Source organism: Sorex fumeus, unplaced genomic scaffold (genome assembly GCF_029834395.1).
Source record: "Sorex fumeus unplaced genomic scaffold, SorFum_2.1 ptg000037l, whole genome shotgun sequence".
NCBI classification, from domain to species: Eukaryota; Metazoa; Chordata; class Mammalia; order Eulipotyphla; family Soricidae; genus Sorex; species Sorex fumeus.
In genome coordinates this window covers 1,002,278-1,025,275 of record NW_026606094.1, presented here as the reverse complement: position 1 = coordinate 1,025,275, position 22,998 = coordinate 1,002,278, and the positions used below count along the sequence as shown (strand labels likewise).

Here is a 22,998-nt window from a genome sequence, read left to right as displayed (position 1 = left end):
ATAGAAAAAGAGCCTGCCTGTGCGTGTGACTGGAGGGACCAGAAACGCAGAGTTCAAGTTTACAAATCCATGAAGATTTTTAAGCAATTTTGTTTATAGCCATCCTGGTGACAGACACCTCTTCCTCCCATGTTTTGCCAAAGGCAAAACATTGACCCCTTTCTCTAGAAGGAATCTCTCACCCTTTGGAGTCAGTTCCCCTGGTTGGTTTGCATGTCAGCAGTTTGATAGGCCCCAGAAAAGTCAAGTTTTTAATCTGGTTTTCTCTTTCATTATTGTTTTGTTTCTTTGGGTTTTTGAGTCACACTTAGGAGTCACACCTAGTTCTGTGCTCAAGGGTCACTCCCAACAGTGCTCAGGGCACTGTACTGTGCTGGACATCAGATTCGAGCCCCCTGCCTATGAACCATGCACTCAGTGCATTGAATTCTCTAGGCCCAGTTTTTCTCTTGGTAACTTCTCTTGCAGCTTCTATAGTCTAAAATAAGAAGCGTAACATTAAATTGTTTCTCTTTAAAAAGAAAATGTTTGGGGCAACCAAAGAGATATATGCAGCAGGTAAAATGCTTGCCTTATATGCAACTGACCCAGGTTTGATCTCAGCACTGTCAGGAGTGATCCCTGAGTGTTGAACCCACCCGAAGTAAGCCCTGAGCATTGCTGGGTGTAGCCCAAAACAAAACAAACAAAAAAGTTTTGGTTCTGAAATCCGTGGTATAATTAACTGTTTGAGGGGGACTACATGGCTTTTTTGAGAGGAGCTCACCCCCAGTGGTGCTCAGGGGTTGCTCCTGCTCTACACTCAGGAAGTACTCTTATTGGTGCTTGGGGGACCATATGGGATGGTGGGGATTGAACTCATGTCAACTGCATGCAAGGCATACACCCTACCCACTGTACTATAGGCCCTTCCCCCAGAGGGCAGGGGAACTGAACGTTAAATCATAAAAGTATATCAGCGGGAGCCTTTCCTGTGTCTGCCCCCAGCCCTATCCTCTTCTCAACATTCCGAGACGTTTCTGTAGAATGCAACTGGAAATCATGTGTCTTGGCTCTTCCTGATGTACTTTCTCATTGTCAACCCAAGCACAAATTTTTTTTTTTTTTTTTGCTTTTTGGGTCACACCTGGTGATGCACAGGGGTTGCTCCTGGCTCATGCACTCAGGAATTACCCCTGGCGGTGCCCGGGGGACCATATGGGATGCTGGGAACCGAACCCAGGTCAGCTGCGTGCAAGGCAAATGCTCTACCCACTGTGCTATCACTCCAGCCCCCCCAAGCATAAAAATTTTTAAGTCTACAACTGTACCTCATGGTGTTTCACTAATAAAAATTTTAAAAAATAATAATAAAATTATAAAAAAAATTAAAAGTGAGTCAATACATAAATACAAAAAAAAAGTATATAAACTGAAGTCTTCTTGAGCAACTGTTGGGCCCAGCATCACTTATTTCCTGCTTTCTCTTTAACACAGGTGCTGATGGAGACTCTGGGTGCCCTGGGGGCACAGTGCCGCTGGGCCGCCTGCAACATCTATTCCACTCTCAACGAAGTGGCTGCTGCTCTCGCAGAAAGCGGTAGGGTCTTTCGCTTCTCTCTGTATCTCGTTTCTATATACATCCTTCAGGAAAATTGACATAGAGGGAGCTGTCAGGGAAGAAAAGGATCCCTGTTCTTAATAATACATTTACTTCTCCCCATCGCCCCACCTCCCTCCCCCAACCCCGGGCTTTTCTTGTTAAATACTTTCAATTTTATTTTATTTTATTTATTTTGGTTTTGGGATCATACCCAGCAATACTTAGGGGTAACTCCTGTCTCTACACTGAGGAATTACCCCTGGGGGTGCTCAAGGGATCATATAGGATATCAGGGATTGAACCCCAGTCATCTGCTTGCCAGGCAAGCGCCTTACCCAATGTACTATTGCTCCAACCCCAGTAACTTTTTTAAAACAATCCCCAAATATCTTATGTCTAACAGTGCATTGTTAATGCTTTGCTTGACTTGCTAATATTAGAGCACCAGTGAATGCTATTCACTCTCTAAATAATATGGCTTAGGAAAAAATTGCTTTAGGCATAATTTTATGGTCATACTAGTTCTAGTAACTTGTTCTGATGTGATGTTTGGTGTTTTCTGCTTTAAGCAGTAAAAAGAACTCGTCCTGGAAAATTCATGTTTGATTAGATGGGCCACTGGCACTTGGACAAAATAAATGAAAAATTTGTACTTTACCAATTTCTTGCCTACACTCCCTTGTATCAGAGTTCCAAACACTTGCTTCAGGGCTCTTGAGAAATCCTGAGGAAGTGTTTTAGGGTAGCAAATCTCTCATTTTGCTGACGTTTTCATCATTTCATTTGTTCTTATATTTATGTTAATTCATTTACAAGATTTTTATTAATGTATAAAATATTTAAATAAAAGTGTATAAATATTAAATACATGCCCAGCAATATATATGTATATATACACATTTTTTTTCCTATTTCTTCAACAAATGCTTATTGATGTACTTGAAAAGACATAAGGACAAATGAGACCATGACTTTGCCCTCCGACTTTTATACTGGAGAAGACAGTTATAAATAACAATGATAGTATAAGGGCATGTGTGATAAATGCCACAACAGATCATAAATCCAGTTCAGATTCCTGGAGAGATTATTTCCAGTTATGTTAATCAGGCTTCGTCAGGAACATGACCCTTAACTGAACCATGAAGTGTAACATTTTAACAGAGAAGAATGTGTTTTCCAGATGAAGAGGACATGATGGTAAAGTATAGACGTAAGAAAGATCAAAGTATAGTTGGGGACTGAGGGAAATTCTGGGTGACTGGATCAGGATGTACTTAGTACTGTTTTTTTTTCTTTTCTTTTTCTCATTAGTCATATATTTAGCATCCATCATATTCTCATTCCTTGTGTGTATAGTCCTTGACTAATGAGAAAAATGACCACCAAAAACAAAGGGATAGGTGAGAAAAGGGCTGAGGACAGTACTAATCAGTGAAAAAAAGTCCATCTAAGGAACACAATTTTGCAAAATCTAGGATCAGCCTTTTTGGTGGGCTTTAATGGTTTTTCTTTGCTCTTTTTCTTAGGATTTCCTGTCTTTGCATGGAAAGGAGAATCAGAGGATGACTTCTGGTGGTGCATTGACAGATGTGTGAATGTAGAAGGCTGGCAGCCAAACATGGTGGGTTAGATTTCTGCTGGCATCATTCTGGAGGGATGGAAATAGGTTCTGTTGGGACAGTGGAGCGTTAGGGTATCACTTCACAACAGGAAAAAAAGAAGGTGCCACCTCTTCTATCTTCCAACAGAACAGTCTCAGAGTGCTACAATTGTTGTTGTTGGTCTTAGAAATATTAGTATTTATTAACAACATTAAAAACTGCCCAGAAAGTTGAAGTGTGGACAGTTCCCTGTCACTGCAACAACAAAGTAAAGGAAAGGAGGAAAAATTAATTAGTTTTTTCTTTTTTTTTAAAAAAAAAGGACACTTCTCAGATCATTCATCGTTAGCTGAAAAGCAAGATAATAAAGTGTCATCTTCTACCACTGCTTACCACCAGCTAACAAGAACAGTAATAATGAAAAGATGTAACTATACACATACACATATTATATAGAATTTAGCTTCCTCTCTAGGATTATGTGATAAATTTATAGTAAACTTGAAGAAATTGTCTCTCTTTATTCATTACCTACCATAAGAAAGATGACCAGAGGGCCAGAGAGATAGCACAGGAGTTAGCGCCCTTGCCTTGCTTGCAGCTCAACTGGTTCAGTTTCCTGCCTGTCACTCCCACCCCTGCCCCACCACTTCTACCTAACTTTGTGGTCCCCCAAGCACCTCCAGGAGCGACCCCCCCCCCACCCAAGCACAAAGCTGGAAGTAACACCCAGCACTGCAAGGTATTAGGCAGTCTTAGGAAAGGAAAGATGGAGGTCTCAACCAGCAACAAGTTAGCAACAATTAGTAAATTCTCAGGCAAGGTTTTAATGTTTCCTTGGTGAGATATAACAATTCTCACAAATTCTTTTTTATTTTTTTTTTAATTTTATTGAATCACTGTGAGATAGTTATAAGCTTTCATGTTTGGGTTACAATCACATAATGATCAAACACCCATCCCTCCACCAGTGCACATTCCCCACCACCAATATCCCTGGTATACCCCGCTTTCCCACCCTCCCCCTGCCTCCATGGCAGACAGTTTTCCCCATATTCTCTTTCTACTTTTGGGCATTGTTTTGCTATATAGCTACTGAGAGGCTGTCATGTTTGGTCCTTTATCTACTTTATGCACACATCTCCCATCTTGACCGATTCCTCCAGCCATCATTTTCTTAGTGATCCCTTCTCTATTCCAGCTGTCTTCTCTCTTTTGCTCATGAAGCAGGCTTCCAGCTATGGAGCAATTTACCTGTCCCATTTATCAACTTTCCTTAGGTGTCAGCCTCATGTTATGTTGTTTTATACTCCACAAATGAGTGCAGAACAAGTTTTCTTATACTGGAGTAGTTTCGTTTGTTTTAATCATTCCATTAGCCGTTTATTGGTAACTGTCTCTCATTGTCACTGTCCTCCCGTTATTCATCAGTTTGCTCGAGCAGACCCAGTAACGTCTCCATAGTGAGACTTGTTGTTACTGTGTTTGGCATATCGAGTATGCCATGGGGAGCTTGCCAGGCTTTGCCGTGCGGGCGAGATACTCTCGGTAGCTTGCTGCACTCTCCAAGAGGGGTGGAGAAATCGAACTCGGGTCGGCAGGGCCGGCCTGGTGCAAGGCAAACGCCCTACCGCTGTGCTGTAGCTCCAGCCCTTATTGGTAACAAGCAATGTAAAATAGATTATTTTGGGCCTGTTACAGGGGCAGGTTTGAGGAGTGGTTGGAAAAATAGAGTGGTGGAGAGGACAGTGGTGGTGGGATTGGTGTTGACATATTGAATGCCTGTAACAAATGCATCATGATCAGCTTTATAAACCAGGGTGTTTAAATAAAAGGGAAAAATTTTAAATACACATAAACAAAAGGAAAAAGGAAGATAACTAGGGACTGAAGAGATGGCTCAGCCGGGCTAGAGTGCTTATTTTACATGTGGGTTTCTGAGTTGGATCCCCATCACCTCATGGTCACCCAGCAACTGCGGTGTTATTTTAAGAAAAAATCCACATGGGTCTGAGAACACAGGGAGAAAAGGTGCTTGGCTTACATGCTGCTAACCCAGGGTCAAATCCCTGGCACCACCTATGATCCCCTGAGCATTGGTGATTACTGAGCATTGGAGAACCAAAAATAACCCAAGCACCTCCAAGTGTGGCCCCAAACAAACAAAAAGACTCACAAAGAAAGATTTAGAACTGCACAAAGGTGGAGGCACTCCTCCTCTGTGGACATGTGTGCATATGAGGAAGAAGAAAAATTAGGGAATCATCTAATAATCCCTGGGTCAGGAGATGGCTGAAAGGACTGGAATACCTGCTCAGCATGGGGGAGCTCCAGGTTTGATCCCCAGCTCTGCACCTAGCCAGATGTGGCCCAAGTTCCCTCTCCCCACCAGACACCAAAGTCAAAACCCCTCGTGACTCCAGTATTTCCAAAATGAAGCAACCTCTTCCTAGATTCTGCGATTCAGGTCCCCTCCACCAAGTGCTGGTTGGCGAGAACTGCTCTAAAACCCTCCTGTCTTGAAAAGGAGGGATAAGTTGGCTGTACCGTTCGTCCCAACAGAGTTTTCACAGTGGCAGGAGAGAGCCAGAGTGACAGATGCCAAAGAAGACATGCTGAGGTGGAATGGGGGACAGGGGGCTCAAAGGGGGGGGTGTCTTCCGGGAATAAATCATAGATGTGTGTTTATATGCTTTTTTTTTTTGGAACCACAGTGAGATATACAGTTACAAAGTTGTTCATGATTGGGTTTCAGTCATATAATATTCCAACACCCTTTCCTCACGAGTGTTTCTGTTTCAAGGGTATAGTGTTACATCAACTATCAAAGTGCCAATGTCCCTCTACCACAGTCTGTTGGACCCCCCCCCTTACACTTTTTCTCTACTCCTCACTTTTTGGTAATACCAGTTCTGTTGTGGTTTTATAACAAAAACTTTTATAATAGTTTTATAACAGTGTTTAGGGGTTTATAAAAACATGAACATTGGGGGAACATGAGATTATGCCCTTATAGAGACTATAGAGCCACAAACACAGCCACCCCTTGAGTTGTCACTTCTATCCAGAAAACGCTCTTTGGACTGTGTCAGGATCTAGTATTTTTCTTATTTTCTAACCTCAGGAAAATTCCCTAGTCATAAGAATTTTCTATAGTGAAATTACATTCATTTAATAAATATAAGGAGTACAACTACCTAGATAAAAAGGAAAAGTGGGGTTGAAGACAGCTCGAAGCGCTAGTTGTATGCTTGCTTTGCATGATTCGGATTCAGTGTCTGACATCACACGTTTCACTAAGTACTGTTGAGAGGAACTCTGGAGCACAGAGCTAGGAGCAGCCCCCAAGCAGCATCAGGTGTAGCCCCAAACAAATAAATAATGTAAGTGGACAAGAATAGTAAGCTTCAAACACAATTCCAATTGCTCGGTCTTTTTGTCTCTGACCTTTTTGCGTGACTGGGGTGCAGAGGCTGCAGTACTGGGAAAGGTATTCAGAGAAGCCTTTCTGTTTCTCCAGGGACCTACTCAGAAGGTTTCTACTGGGGAAAAATGCAACACTGACCTCTAGTAGAGAGCGAGTATCAGTTTTAATGAGACCCCTGCTTTGACAAATAGGGTTTAGCTGAGTTAGAGAAAATAGACCAACAGCAGAAGCAAAGGCAAAACAGAAACCGGGTAGTACACATTGAGGTGAAGGGTGCTGGGGGGGTGTGAAGTTTGTGCACCCTGATTACAGGATGACATTTTGGTGACTTGTGGTCCAGAAAAAGTGGGCCTGCCTAGTCAAGGACAACTCAGTCCTTTTCCAGGAATATGGGGTAACCCTTCAGGAAGTCCTGCCAAGCCTGCTAATCACCCGGCCAGGGGCTCCGGTGGCGCTGCCTAATAGCAGTCTAGGCTGGGCTTTCTTCAGCTTATTTATAATTCAGGAACTGGCCTCACTGATGGAAAGTCCAGTGGGCACAGCATTGCGTTTGTCTTGAATCCCAACCTGAAATAGTGACGCGCTGTTCCCAGGCATGCTCACACACCTACACGGCACTCAGTTCCTGGTTATTTTTAATTGGGTTTATAGAGAGTGTGAGGTTGCACTAGGCAAAACCATGCAGTGCGCCCTGATATTTTGGGTAGTTGTGTGCCTGTACTTAGGGAGAAGCAGCAAATTAACTAATCATTGTATAAGCCATTGTTCTGGGAAGACTTACTTAACCTAGACTGACTGAATGTATTTCAAGTCTTACCAGTAGAACAATACCAGTGTCAAGTTTAGGTTTTCTAAATATCTATTATACTTTCAAGAATTAGTTGTCTAGGGGCCAGAGCAATGATAGTCCAGTGGGCAGAGCATTTGGCTTGCATGCGGCCAACCTGGGTTCAGTCCTCGGCATCACATAAGGTCCGCCAAGCACAACCAGAAGTGATTCCTGATAACCCCTGATCATCACTGGGTGTGATCCAAAAAGTTAAAAAAAAAAAAAAGTTGTCAAAAGTAGTGTTTCTTAACCTTTTCTGGACTGTGGCCCCCAGGAATACCCTGGGGACCCTGAACTGAGCAACACTGGTCTGGATAGCAACTTAAGCTATTGGTCCATATGAGGATGTGCATTGCACAGCTGTGGTTTTTGATATTGTAGTCATGTGGGAAGGTTGAGAATTAAAACTGGCCTTCCACCCTTTATTGGTTTTTATTTCCTTATGATTGCTTGGTTTTTATGTTGGTTTTACATTACTTTGCATAACTATGGGAAATTTAAATTTCTGTAAATGGGCTATTAGAAATTAGGACCCAAGACCCAGAGAAGCACTGAAAGCCTTGAGCCTTCAGCAAAATAAACATCGTTATTTGTGCTTATTATTGCAGATCTTGGATGATGGAGGGGATCTCACTCACTGGATTTATAAGAAATACCCCAATATGTTTAAGAAAATCAAAGGCATAGTAGAAGAAAGCGTGACTGGAGTCCACAGGTAAGACCTTGCCCATGGCTGACTTGGGTTTGTTCCCCAGCACCCGACATGGCCCCCTGAGCAGGAGCCAGGTGTGGCCTAAAAATAAAAGAACAAAACAAAAATAGGGAGCCTGCTTTGGAGATGGCCTTGTTTTTTTCTGTTAGCACGCGTGCGCGTGCGCACACACACACACGCACACACACACACACTGAATTTCTGGACTGTGGAATCACAGGTAAAGAATCAAATGCAACTTTCCTGTTATCTAGGTCCAGTGCTGCTATGACTGATTACCCCCTTTTGAGGAAATACCTCTGTTCTCCAGATGTGTTTTCCACTTCTCCAATGCGCCAGGAACTGCTCAGGAACAGTGCTAGGGATCTGGCATTGACAAAAGGCAAAAACCTGCGTCTTTGTGTAGCTTAGCCTTGCACAGAGATGTCCTTATCCTTATCATCTCAGGAAAATGAATCATTTCTATGTATTATTATTCAACTAGAACGAATTGAACATATGAAAGAAATGGCTCAGAGAAGTAAACTGAATAAACCACTATCACAACATCAGTCTGTTAAGATCTTTTTGAAGCTTTTTGTTTGTCGGTTTGGTTTTCTGATTGTTTTAGTGCCAGAATCAAACCCTTATGTCTGGCAAGCAAGTACACTGCCACTGGGCCACGTTCTTGACACCCTGTTGTGATCTTTTTGATCACACACAATGACTGTGGGTTATACAGTACCTTCAGGCTCTGAGAAAAGGGTACATGCTAAATCAAATCCCATTTTGGCATCCAGAGAGACTGCTGAATGAGCTGAGAGCATTCTTTGTACGCATAAGAACCTGGTTCAGGTCCAGATACTACATGGTCCCCTGGACACCACCAGGCGTGGCCCAGAAACCAAATACCAAAAAAAAGTGATCAGTTTCTCACTTTGGACCAATCAGATGAAACTCATATATACTTACGTGTGTGTATATAATTATAGGCATGCATATTGAGATGATAAAATTGAGACTTTATGAGGGGACAGAGAGAGAGCACATACTTGACGTAAGTTTGTTCTCCAGCCCCTAAGCCCTCCAGGAGTGATCTCTAAGCAGAGTCAGGATTGAGACCTGAGCATTGCCAGGGTGGCTATCCTTCCCCCCCGCTTTTTTTTTATATTTTTAGATTAAAATAGCAATTTTTAATTTTACTTGTTGCTCACTTGCATGTGTGTTGTTTTGCTGAGCGTCAAATCCAGGGATCAAAAAGATCACAACAGGGTGTCAGACTTACTCAGAATAGTAAGGCAAATTCTCTCCTACTGAGCTGCACCCAAAGACTCCAAACTTTACATTAGCATTTGGGATGTGTGTGAGTGGGTGGTAGAACTACCAGCGAAACCAACCCAGTGAGAGTTCCTGAGGGCACTGCTTGGGCCCTGCAGTGCTGGGGCTCACCAGGCAACTCAGGGGCGCCTAGAGGCCTCCAGGCCTGCATCTGATAATGTCTGGGGCACCATAAGGTGCCAGGGATCAAATCTGGATCGTACTGGACATTCAGCCTAACCACTATATTATCTCCCAGCCCCAAAATTTGATATTTTAATCATTGATATTTATAGATGGGTCAAGGATTTTCCCCACACGCCTTTTGACTAAGATCTTTATTTCTGCACTGTATACAAACTCTAGAACAAACTCTAGAAAGATGGTCTTCACCTCTAAATACATCTAATAGGTGAAAGCTAGTTGTGTCAGATGCTCCCAAGACTATTGAATAAGCATATTTCCATAATTTTTTGTAAAATTGGCAGATTGTAATAGCTAGTGTCTTTATGTTCTTAATTTCCTCTTTCTTCAGACTGTACCAACTCTCCAAAGCTGGGAAGTTGTGTGTTCCTGCCATGAACGTCAATGACTCAGTAACCAAGCAGAAGTTTGATAACCTCTACTGTTGCCGTGAATCAATCCTTGATGGGTAATGTTTTTTCATCTTTTGAATGAATTTGAGTTGTTGAATTGAGGTTCTTCCCTTTTTGTTTGTTTGTTTGTTTGGATTATTTCTGGAAACAATTTTATGTAGCACCACTGAATCTGTCACTACATCATACTCAATGTTTCATAACCCAGAACTACTACTATTGCACAAATCCGTTCTATTAAGAAATCAGACTAGCCCCTATCTATTGATGGCAGAGTTCTTACTTTGAGATCCTAACAGCCCAAAAGTCAGTAACTGGAGACATTCAGTTAAAAAAACTAAGTATCAATGGACACTGGTTGGAGGAATGGGTACTCGATCATTGTATAACTGAAACCCAAGCACAAAAGCTTGTAAGTCCACAACTACTGTACTTAATGGTGTTTCACTAATAAAATTTTTTTAAAAAATAGCTCTTAAAGGCAAGAAAATACCAAAAAAAAAACAAAACAAAAAAAAGTCACAATTTTTATTTGCTTTTTTCTCCTCCAAAGAGTTTAGACATCGCAAGCTCAGGTTTGTCTGATTCCAAAGATGAAGTGCCTCATATTATTTCATTCTTTGTTTTATGAAACAATGAGACCAGCCAGCTACCGAATGTAGCCTGCCCACAGGGCAGTCTGGCAAACTCCCTGTGGCGTACCCAATATGCCAAATACCAGTAACAGTGATGGGTCTCATTCTCCTAAAGAGCCTTGAATATAATCTCAGGGCTAGGATGAAGGAGACGTTACTGGGGCCTGCTCAAGGCAATAGATGATTAACAGGATGATTTGTGATTGATTTGTGAATGAGACCAGTGGTTCTCTCTTCCAAGGGTAATATTTTAGTTACTTTAATTCCCTTAAAGGAAGAAATAAAAGCATTGTTTTTTGGGGGGGGGGGAACTAAGTATTTGATAGTTTGGGAAACTTTTATGATATCTCTATTCTAGGTCCTCTTAACAGTTCTAAGTTCTTCCCCCCCCCCCAACAGTTCTTTTTTTTGGGGGGGTGGGGTCACACCTGGCAATGCACAGGGGTTACTCCTGGCTCTGCACTCAGGAGTTACTCCTGGCGGTGCTCAGGGGACCATATGGGATGCTGGGAATAGAACCTGGGTCGGCCGTGTGCAAGGCAAATGCCCTACCTGCTGTGCTATCTTTCCAGCCCCCCCACCCCCAACAGTTCTAACTGTCTTAATTTCTTTCTGGGGAATCGGAAACTCGGACCATATCCAATGGTGCTCAAAGCTTACTCCTCCCTCTGTGCTCAGGGATTACTCCTGATGGGCTCAGGGAACCATATGGGGTACCTGGGTCAGCTAAGTGCACCTTACTCATTGTGCTATCTCTCCAGCCCCTGTCATATAATTCAGCAATTTGGGGTTCACAGAATCAATTTCCAGAGGCATTTCTAGGTTTTTATACTTGCATATAATTCAGCAATTTGGGGTTCACAGAATCAATCTCCAGGGGCATTTCTAGTTTTTCATACCTGCAAGTGAGAAATTTACTTTCTCTCTTGACACTTGTATTCACATATCACTTCATTTTTGTTAAGAAGGGGCCAGAGAGATAGCACAGTGGCTAAAGTGCTTGCCGTGTACTTGGTATGACCCTGGTTCAGTCCCCAGCACTGAATCGTATCCCCTGAGCACCTCCAGCAGTAAGCCCTGAGCATTGCCATATGTAACACGAAAACACAAAACAAAACATTTTTGCTTGTATGACTAAGGAACTCTCTATTTGAAATTGTTAAGTTTCAGATAGAAACTTAAATTGATTTTAGAGTATTGCAATATGAAATTAGTTCCCATTCATGTATAGATTAACAAAAAATGAATGAAGGCCAATGGGCCATAATCTGGACCCAGGAAGTTGTGACACCACAGGCTTTAAAGCCAGAAGGACCTTGGTTAAACTATTGTTGACTCTATCATTTATTAACTGTAAAGCCTTGACTTATTCTAAAGTCTCTGTTCTTCATCAGTAATAATGACAGCCTCATGGAGTGAAAATTAATGAGCTTAGTCATATGTCCTAATGCTAGTTCTTGTTCCTTCTTTCTGGAACTTTGTACAATAAGTTCTGATAATGAGTTAGATCTTAAGGGAAGCTTTTTATTTTGAAAAAAAAATTCAGATTTAAACTACTGTTAATTATTTACTTATTCAGTCAATAATATTATCAAAGGGATTGGACATTTGAATTCTCAATCTATCGTTCTTACTTTGATTGATAACATGTGTTATTAAATACCCTTGAGCCTGGAAAATCAATAGTAATATGGGTATTAACTCACTAAGATGTTCAGTCATACACAGCTAAGTATCTTTTAGGTTCTTAAATTCCAAAATCTGTAAGTCTAGAAGTTGCCTAAGTTGGGTTCAGTAGGGAATTCCTTGAGGGGCTGGAGATAAGAGTTGGAAGGGCATTTACCTTGCACACAGCCTACCCAGGTTCTATCCCTAGTACCACATATAGTCCCTGAGCACAGCCAGGTGTTACCCCCGCCATGAAAAAAAAAAAGGATATCTGAGGTACCTGAACTAATTTATAAAAATGAATGACTCTCCTGAGCACAGTTTACCCTATAAATAAAAGACTCTTTGATGTCATAACTATATAAAAGTGAGAGTAAGATGTAAACAGTGGAACATGAGTTAAAGTTAATAAAGAAATAGAAGAACATCAGCTATTCTTCAGAAACCTATTGGTACCTTCAGCTAATAACTTGGTGGAGCTGGAGAGATAGTACAGCGGGTAAGGCTCTTGACTTGCACACGGACAACCCAGGATCAAACCTGGACATCCATGTAGTTCCCTGAGTGCTGCCAGGAGTGATTCCAGAGCTCAGAGCAAGGATTAACCCCTGAGAATCGTTGCTGGTGTGACCCCAAAACAAAAATAAATGAGGGGGGGGAAGAGAGAGAGAGAGAGAGAGAGAGAGAGAGAGAGAGAGAGAGAGAGAGAGAGAGAGAACCTGCCATAGAGGCAGGCTGAGGAAAAGGAAACTTGGGACATTGGTGGTGGGAAATGTGCACTGGTGAAGAGATGGGTGATGGAATAATGTATGACTGAAATTCAATCATGAGCAACTTTGTAACTGTGTATCTCATGGTGATTCAATTAAAAAATTAATTAAAATAGAAAAAATGGTAAATTTAAAAAGTTCCACTTGAGTCACGGACAGATTTTTCCTCCCAGAGTTGAGAGCAAGCAAAGAAAAGAAAAAAAAAGGAGTGTTCTTCAGGGAAGGCTGCAATAAAAAGAAGGCCTTCAGGCCAAAAACCCCCCTACAGAAGGCATTTCTGATTGACCTGGAGCTCTGAACAGCTGCCCCGCACCCTGGCTAGGACTCCCCTTGCCGGCTCCCGGCTGTCCCGTCAGGGACCACGGTGCCACAAAAGCAGTCGAGCACATCTGCAGATGGAAGTTCCTCTTGGGAGGAAGAATAAGAATTTCCCAAAGGAGCGCAGCTGTAATTTTCAGATCATAGAGGGAATATTTCAGGAGCTCTTCCAGAAGTTTCTGGGACCTATAAGAACTAGAGGAAAGTCAAACTTGAAGTGACTTATATATGTCTCCAGACAACCTAACCCCATGCCCCTTAAAGGCCTTCCTTGATTGAAGTCTTTTCACTTCTTTTCTTTTTTTGAGGGGGCGGAACACACCTTGCCACACTCAGGGGTTACACCTGGCTCTGTACTCAAATTACCCTGGCGGTGTTCCAGGGACCATTTGGGATGCTGGGGATCGAATCCAGGTCAGCTGCATGCAAGGCATTGCCTTACCCAATAATCTGTCTCCCCAGCCCTGAAGTCTTTTCATTAATTTGTAGATTCCCTGAGCAGTGCTGCATCCACAGGCCCTTGCAGTGAACCCTTCCCAGCATACAAAGAACTATCTGTGGGCATTCCAGGCATCCTGCACACTGCTCAGGAAGACCAATTTTAAGAAAAGAAAATAGAATCTCGGGCCAGAGGTTAGTACAGCTGGTGGATGCTTGCTTTGCACGCAGCTAACCCAGATTCAGTCCCCAGCACTTCATGTGGTCCCCTGAGCACCACCAGGTATGGCCCGCAAAAATAAAAAATAGAATCTTGGGGCAGATAAGAGTTCCTAAGATTGCAAGGAAGTTACTGCCTAACTGAAATGCAGCCAGGTCGGTCAGCTTGTCATTCTCAGAGAGGCCGTGCTATGGACGTTATCCTTTGTTCCACACAGTATTGTGTAGTGACCCAGAGAGAGTCATCTTGCTTTGTTTGTGAAGAGTGACAGAAAAGGTGAAGGTGCCAAAGAAATGGAGATCGAGAAATACGATCTACTGGTTTTCCCTGCTGTGCTAACTGTTCTAGGACCATTCTCCTAAGCCATGACTGCAGTAGACTTGAAGCCCAGCCAATCTTGTCTTTACTCCATATTAATTGCATCTGCACTTAATTGACATTTGTGACATTTGTTGAGTTTTGTTGGGGCTCAAGGAATTAAACCAGTTCCTGTTGAGGGAAGTTGTCAAATCATTTTTTAAAAAAAAAGTGTGTTGTCCTTGGGGAATGATAAATAGATAAGTGAGGAAAAGAGACCTATAAATATTTGTATGAATTTTCTTTCTCATCCCAGGGCTTTAGCATGCAAAAAAGCATGTGCTTCAAAGCTTTGAGCTGTCTCTCCCACCTTGAATAAGCTTATCTGAGTTAAAAACATTCTTCTGCCTAGCCAGTGAGTCCCAGAAAGAACCCCAAAAGAAACCAGCAACTGATCCTTCAGGTTTTTCCAAGAATTTCTGAAAACAGTAAGAACCTTCCTCTAGCTTCTTAGAAAATCCAAGACAAAGAATTAAAACATGTTTGAGAAAGAACCAGCCCCAGGAATTCAGTCTTGTGGACCATTGTAGTTGTGCTTCCAAGCTATTCAGCACCATGTTGTTTATAATGTGGGACCTGTTACCCATGCTGGTACCACTGAATGCCATATTCATTTATCAGTTATAATTCAACATTTCCATGTCTTCCAGTAAACTAGAAGAATGTTTCTATTAAGCCAGATCTTCATTTTTTCCTTAAAAAAAAAGAAAAGTATTGTTTTTATTCTTTGATTCTTATGCATAGTACATTTATATTTAAAAGTTTATTCGTAGACTATAGATTCTTCCCTCTATAGTTTGCTCCATTCCCAAGACAAGGCAGGGGGAGCAGGTGGTGAAAAATAGAAAATAAAAACTTCTCACAGAGATGGAGCTGATTTGATAGCAGAAAGAATGAAAAAAATACATATTTTGCTCAGCCTTTCTAATTTATCTTAAATAATTTCTCTAAGAGAGAAACCAGACTTGAAATTAAAAAGAAAGAAAATAAGCAATGTGATCCTATCTAAATTCAAAAGAGGAAAAAGAAAAGATTTTTTTCGAATATTGTGTGTGTGTTTCTCCTCAGACTTAAAAGGACAACTGACATGATGTTTGGTGGAAAGCAGGTGGTGGTGTGTGGCTACGGAGAGGTAAGGGTTAACCTTTTGAGGATTAGGTGTTTAAAATTTCCCTTGCTGACATACACTAGAGTTTTCATTTGTTTGAACATAGGAGCACATTCACTTTATATAGGAACCACTTTTTGTGGTGGGGGGGGGGGGGCGGCGTGACTTTTGAGAACCTTTGGTTGACGTGGTCTTTTTCCCCATAGCGTTTTTGCCCATTTTTGATGAAGTTGATTCTTCTGACTGTTCTGGAGCACTGTTTGTGATGTTCTTTTAGCTCATGTTTTGATTATAAATCAGGGGTGTGGGTGTTCTTCTGCACATGCTTATGCTAAGCAGGGGCTAGGAGTTTGCTTTGGAACTGCCTTCATGTATTTGTTTTGCTTCTCCCCCCACCCAAACATGAATCTAATCAGTGTAATTCCTTGGGGGCCTGGGGGTGCACGGTATCAGAGTTGAGAAGCTGTTTTCTCATGATTTTCCTTCCATGATTCCCTTCTTTAGGTGGGAAAGGGGTGCTGTGCTGCTCTGAAAGCCATGGGCTCCATCGTCTATGTCACCGAGATTGACCCCATCTGTGCTCTGCAAGCCTGGTAAGCCTGCCAGAGGAGACTGGCTGTCCCTCTACCCCCTTTCTAGATAACGTGCTTGGAGCTGCCTCCAGCGAATAGCCTAGTTAATGCCAGGTTTTATCTAAGAGGAACCCAAGATAGAGCTGCTATTAACTCTAAGCTCCTGTCTCAAAGACGAGGGAGCTCAGCTCAGACTCTGAGAACAGAGACTGTCAGAGAAGCTAACGCGGAATTCCTGTGGAAATAGTCACAGGGTACCGTGAACCAGAAAACATGCAACGCCCGTGCTTTCTCCATAAGTAATCCTTCTCCCTTGGAAAAGAATGATCACAAAAAAAGAAATAGACTGATGCCAGATCCTTTCTGCTATGATACACTAAAAAAGAAAGAAAACATTTTGGTTCCACTTCTCACAAAAAAATGTGTAACTGAAATAGAATCAGGGGCAGCATCAGGCAAATCCAGGGTAAGGGTGAAAATTGCTGGGTCTGAGTCAGCAATTGTTTATATTATTTTTGTCATTATTAAGCCTGAAATTGTTTCAAAAGTAAAAGGTATTAAAAAGGAATAGTTCCTTTCTCATCTATAAACGGTAGGTAGTTGTGAATATTTGATAAAGTTACTACAATTATACAGTATATAATTTCTATATGCATAAAGTGCAGAATTGTTCTCTTATAATAAATACTCACTAGATGGTCGCTATTATTCTTGCTATCTCCAACAAGATGGACATACCATGGTCCCCTGGAAACTACTTCAGAGTCTGAGTATCAGAAACTGAATAATTTACCCAATGTTTACATTAATCCTACAGAGGAAGTTGCCTGGGATAGAATGAGACATGGCATAAAGATTTTACAGTAGGGGCCGGAGCAATAGTACAACCGGCAGGGCACTTGCTTGTATGCAGCTGACCCGGGTTCAATCCCTGATATCCCATATGGTCCCCCAAGTCCACCAGGAGTGATCCCCGAACACAGAGCCAGGAGTAAGCCCTGACCACTGCCAGATCCAGTCCCAAAACAAGTAAATACAAAAAAGAGAGTGGGAATACTGGAAGGAATCGTATATCTGTATAATTACATTATATTGCATAGTAAGAGAATTTGAGTGTTACTCTGAGAATGTATAATCTCACTGAAGTATTTCAAGCATAGAACCGACTTAATTCAAACTGCATTTAAAGAAATCACTCGCAAAATGAATTAGAGATGGAAACCTGGAGGAAATAAGTTGGGACAAGGAGCTGCTCTAGCAATCTAAGCAAGCTCTAATAAGATCTGAATATAAGGAAGGTCAGCATGAATGGAGAAGAGGAGATAGATTGACGAGATTTTAAGGAGAGGCCAGAGAGATATGGTGAATAAGACACTTGCCTTGTACACAACAGAATCCCGGTTTGATCCCCAACACCGCGTATTGTCCCATTAGCCCCTCCAGTGGTGATCTCTGAGCACAGAGACAGAAGTAACCCCTGAACACAACTGTGTGTGTGTGTGAGAGAGAGAGAGAGTTTAAGGAATCAAAGAGAGGGAGGAATTGCTTTATTGGGCTTATACAATTGGGGAATTTGTAGAAAATATAGACAGACTACTTAGAGTTAGAGAGGGATATAGGAAGAAGGTAGCACTGTAGCACTGTTCTCCCATTCTCCCATTGTTCATCGATTTGCTGGAGCGGGCACCAGTAACATCTCCATTGTGAGACTTGTTGTTACTGTTTTTGGCATATTGAATACGTCACGGGTAGCTTGCCAGGCTCTCCCGTGCTGGCGGGACTCTCTGTAGCTTGCCAGGCTCTCCAAGTGGGGTGGAGGAATCGAACTCAGGTCGGCCAGGTGCAAGGCAAATGCCCTAACCGCTGGGCTATCGCTCCAGCACTAGGGAGAAGGTACTGAATTTATTTTCAAACATAAGTTTGGGACTGGAGAGACAGAACAGCTGACAGGGCACTTGCCTTGCACGCAGCAGACCCGGTTCTATTCCCCAGTACCCCATGGGGTACCCCATGGGTTACCTCAAGCTCAGGAGTCATCCCTGAGCACTGCTGGGTGTGGCCAAAAACAAACAAAAAATCAAACATAAGTTTTAAGGAATAGCTATCCAGAATATAGTTTGATCCATGACTCCAAAACTTCAAGGTAATCTAAAGTCAGGCCATAGATGTGCAGGGTCCAGGGATGTGGCTAAGGTGAGCCCATGTCTTGCATGTATGAGTCTTTGGGTTTGAGCCCTAGCATGTCCCCTAGCCCCCAGCATCACTGGGCAGCTTCACTAGGTGTGACCACTGCCATGCCCCCACATTTTTTAAAAAGATTTATAAATAAATTTATAAATACATTTATAAAGTTTATAAGGGTAATTTTTAGAGATTAGGGGAGAAGAGGGCATGAATAAGTGACAAAACAACAGAAAGAGCCATACAGAGTATCCACATTTAAGGTAAAGGTAAAGGTAAAGGCCCTCCCGTTGATCGTCGATTTGCTCGAGCGGGCCCAGTAACGTCTCCATTGGAGACTTTGTTGTTACTGTGTCTGGCATATCGAACATTTAAACATTGTTATTCAAAGGAGCAGTCAGAAAAATAGGCGATACCCCAGCAAACAATGTTGTGGCATTAGGGTCGAGAGTTTTCTGGAAGCAAGTTATGTATTGGGGTTTTTGTTTTTTGTTTTTGTTTTAGGGGCCACACCAGGGGATACTCAGGACTTCTGACTCTGCATTCAATAATTCCTCCTGGCAGAACTCAGGGGACTGTATGGGATGCCAGGGCTTAAACCTGGGTCAGACACAAGAAAGAAAAATGCCCTACCCACTGTCCTCTCTCTCCAGTTGCAGAAAGTTTAATGCAATTTAGTTTAATGTAATTTTCAAGTTTTAAACTTTAAAATGTTTAATGTAATTTAAGGGTACAGAAATTTAGTCTTTTGCATTGAGGAAGATATTGATGATCTTGGGTGAGAGTCACAGTGGGATAATAAGCTCTGTGACTACACTTTTTTAGGGAGTTGAGAGCAGCTTACCTGGCAGTGCTCAGAGCTTACTTCTGGCGGCGTTCAGCATCACTCCGGGCTGTCTCAGGGACTGTATGTGGTTTCAGGGATTGAACCCCAGTCGACCATGAGCAAGGAAAGCACCCTATTCGCTCCAGTCTCATGGCACATTTTAAAACTCAGTGGGAGAAGCTCATTGTTAACCCCCAGCTTCCTATTGTCAGGAAGAATTATGCTCCAATGATGCCACAGGTTTCTTTTATTTCTACTGTATGAGCTGAGGAAATGCTTTTTTTTTTTTTTCACTGCTGAGAATAGTCCAGCTATATTGAGAAGTGACTAGTTACCAAAGAAACTTTTGAAGTTCTGTGACAAAATGGTCCCCGGCTGCCTGCTAAGGTTAATGTATCATGTTTTATTTCTTCAGCATGGATGGATTTCGACTGGTGAAATTAAATGAGGTCATCCGACAAGTGGACATTGTTATTACTTGTACAGGTATGATTATGGCATACGAAATGAGAGATGGCACTTGAGAACACTTTCATGGGACAAGTGAAGAATGACTGAAAGTGTTCTGGAAAATTCAAGCTCTGAAAGTCAGAAATCATATATGTCCACAAAAGCAGCTGATTTTTTTACATTTTTCCTATATCATTAATATTCCAACCAGAAAACATCACTAAGTCATCACTAAAACATCCCTAAAAGAAAGTTTCTCTTCATCTCTTTTTTGTTGTTTTGTTTTTGTTTTGGAGCCACACCCAGCTGTGTTCAGCGCTTACTGCTGGCTCTGTGCTCAGAAATCACTCCTAGCAGTGCTCTGGGGGCCATATGTGATACCAGGGATCGAACCCAGGTTGGCTACATACAGGGCAAGTGCCTTACCCCATGTATTATCTCTCCAGCCTTCCATCCTTTTTCCTTTTTCCTCGATTTGGGGCCAACTCCCACGGTGCTCAGGACCTACTCCTGCTCATTGTTTAAGGTGCCCATGTGTTGCCAGGAAGGAAACCCAAGTGCTAGCATACAAAGCATGAAATCCAATCCTTTGAGCTGTCTCTGTCGTCCTCGCTGTCACTTTTAACCTTTCTGTATATCCATTTATCCTCAGGTATCTAAGGAAGGCTAGAGATGATTTGGAAAGTCTACTCTTAAGTTTGTTGTATATTCTTGCATGTGGCCATCCCCAATTCCTTTCCCAGCACTTCATACAGCCCCCCCAAGAATTGCCAGGAGTAACCCTGAGCACTGTTGAGAGTGGCCCAACCCCTCCTCCAAAAAGAAATATATTCAATTCTTATTTTTTTACCTTTAAAGTTTTATATCTATCTCTAGATATGTGTAATACATACACATGAATGCACATGCACTCACACACACACAAACACATAGAGATATATACTATGATTAAAGCAAGTCTAGAGAAAACACCGTTAGAGAAAGAGGGAAAGGTAGCTGTGCTCATTTTCAAAAAGGTCGATTTTGGGTTTTTATTGTTGTTATTTTGGGGCCACTCGGCAGTGCTCAGTGGTCATGTCTAGTGATACTTGAAAGGCCATGTGTGGTGTGGGGATTTCAACCATTGTCTCAGCTGCAAGGCTAGAACTTTTTTTTTTCTTTTTGGGTCACACCCGGCAATGCACAGGGGTTACTCCTGGCTCTAGCACTCAGGAATTACTCCTGGCAGTGCTAAGGGGACCATATGGGATGCTGGGAATCGAACTCAGGTCAGCCGCATGCAAGGCAAATGCCCTACCTGCTATGCTATCGCTCCAGCCCCTAGAACTTTAACCTCTTGTCATATTTGACAGGGGAGAGGGGCAACCATACACAGCAGTGCTCAGGATTTACTTCTGACTCTGCCCTCAGGAATTACTCCTGGTAGAGCTCAAGGAACCATATGGGGTGCTAGGGATCGAACCCAGGCCACATGCAAGGCAAGCACCTACCTGCTGTACTATCTCTCTGGCCCTTTTTAAAAAAAGGTTTTTTATTTTAGTTTTGGGGCCACCAGGAATCAAACCAGTTTGCCACATGCTAGGCAAGAACTTTACCTCTGTACTATCTCTCAAACCCTCGACCCCACACATCCTTTTTTTTGGGGGGGGGGGGGGCTCTGTGTCACATCTGGTGATGCTCAGGGGTTATTCCTGACTCTGCACTCAGGCGTTACTCATTACTCCTGATGGTGCTCAGGGGACCATATTGGATGCCAGGGATCAAACCCAGGTTGGCAGCATGCAAGGCAAAAGCCCTCCCTGGTGTACAATTGCTCTGTCCCCCCACAACCAATTTTGATTTTTAATAAAAATACGAAGAAAAAGTTACTTAGCTTGGACTGAGATACGTAATCATAATGTTAGAACCATAATGCACTAAACCATTAGTTTTCTTTCATAATTTTATTTTAGAAGCCAAAATATGAATATTTAAAAATAAAAATATATTTGTAGCCTCAGGGAAAACTGGGGGCAGAAAAGAGGGACCATAAGAAACTATTCTTGCTTCACATCAATCCCTTCAGTTTTTGGTTTTAATAGCTTTATGGAGATGTAATACACATGTCATACATTTTATCCTTTTGTTTTTGTGTTTGAAGCACACCCTTTGGTGCTCAGGGCCTCTGCTCCTAAGAGTGATCCATGAAGGTGCTTAGGGGACCTTATGGCGCCATTGGTTGGCAGAATGCAAGAAGACATGCGCCTTAAACCATGTACTGTATCTCCAACCTCTTATTTTGCCTATTTTGAGCTTACAATACAATATTTTCCTGCAGATTCACAAGGTTATACGACCATTAATACAAACTAAATTTCTCATTGAGGTATAACTCTCATGCCATAAAACCCACCCTTTTAAAATTGTCCACTGTAGTGGTTTAGTAAAGTTGTGCAACGCCTCTAATTTTAGAACATTTCCGTCATCCTAGAAAAGAAAACATACTGTTAATAGCCACTCCTCATTTTGTCCTCCACCTTTTCCCTAGCCCTTGGCAACCATTAATTCCTCTGTATATATTTTCCTATTGTAGACATTTCATATAAATGGAATCATAATAGCATATCATCTTTTGTGGCCGGCTTAATAAAAATTTGCATAATGGGGGTTAGAGTCATAATACAGTGTGTAGGATGCTTGCTTTGAATGCGGCCAGCTTGGGTTCAATTCCTGGAACCTCATATGGTCCCCTAGCACAGCCAGGAGTAATTCCTTACTGCAAGCTGGGAGTAATCCCCGAGAAGAGCCAGATGTGGCCGGAAAAAAAACCCAGTTTGCATAATGTTTTAAAGATTTATTTATATTGTAGCATGTGTCCGTATTTTATTTTTTATTACTATTCTGGATAATATGCATATTAAGGATATACCACATTTTATTCCTTCATCAGTTGATGGACACTTGAATTATCTCTTGGGTATATTCCTTCAAGTGGAATTACTGAATCATAGAACTTTTTCTTTTTGGGTCACACCCATTGTTGCACAGGGGTTACTCCTGGCTCATATACTCAGGAATTACTCCTGGCGGTGCTCGGGATCTATATGGGATGTTGGCGGGTTGGCCATGTGAAAGGCAAACGGCCTACCCACTGTGCTATCACTTCAGCCCCTCATATGGTAACTTTTTGTTTGTTTTTGGGCTACACCCAGCAGTGCTCAGGGCTGACTTCTGACTCTGTGCTCTGGGATCACTCCCTGAGGGACTTGGGGCACAATATGGGATCAGTCCCCAGTTGGCCGAATACAAGGCCTCACCCTCTATACTCTCTCTCCAGCCCCCAATGTCTTCACATTCTTGCCAGCACTTATTGTCTGTCTTTTTTTATTATTATGATAGTCATCCTAGTAGGTGTGAAGTGGTATCTCAT

General features: G+C 42.2%; 1 protein-coding gene across 2 annotated transcripts in view; it reads left to right on the top strand.

Annotated features, from left to right (window-relative positions):
* AHCYL2 (adenosylhomocysteinase like 2) overlaps positions 1–22,998 on the top strand; it is a 185,303-nt gene that overhangs the window by 146,536 nt on the left and 15,769 nt on the right. For both annotated transcript variants that reach the window (XM_056118080.1, XM_056118079.1), the window contains exons 5-11: positions 1,477–1,579; positions 3,112–3,206; positions 8,051–8,157; positions 9,986–10,102; positions 15,521–15,584; positions 16,065–16,153; positions 19,555–19,625. In XM_056118080.1, the coding sequence (XP_055974055.1) occupies positions 1,477–1,579; positions 3,112–3,206; positions 8,051–8,157; positions 9,986–10,102; positions 15,521–15,584; positions 16,065–16,153; positions 19,555–19,625 (646 nt within the window). The remainder of the gene's footprint in view (positions 1–1,476; positions 1,580–3,111; positions 3,207–8,050; positions 8,158–9,985; positions 10,103–15,520; positions 15,585–16,064; positions 16,154–19,554; positions 19,626–22,998) is intronic.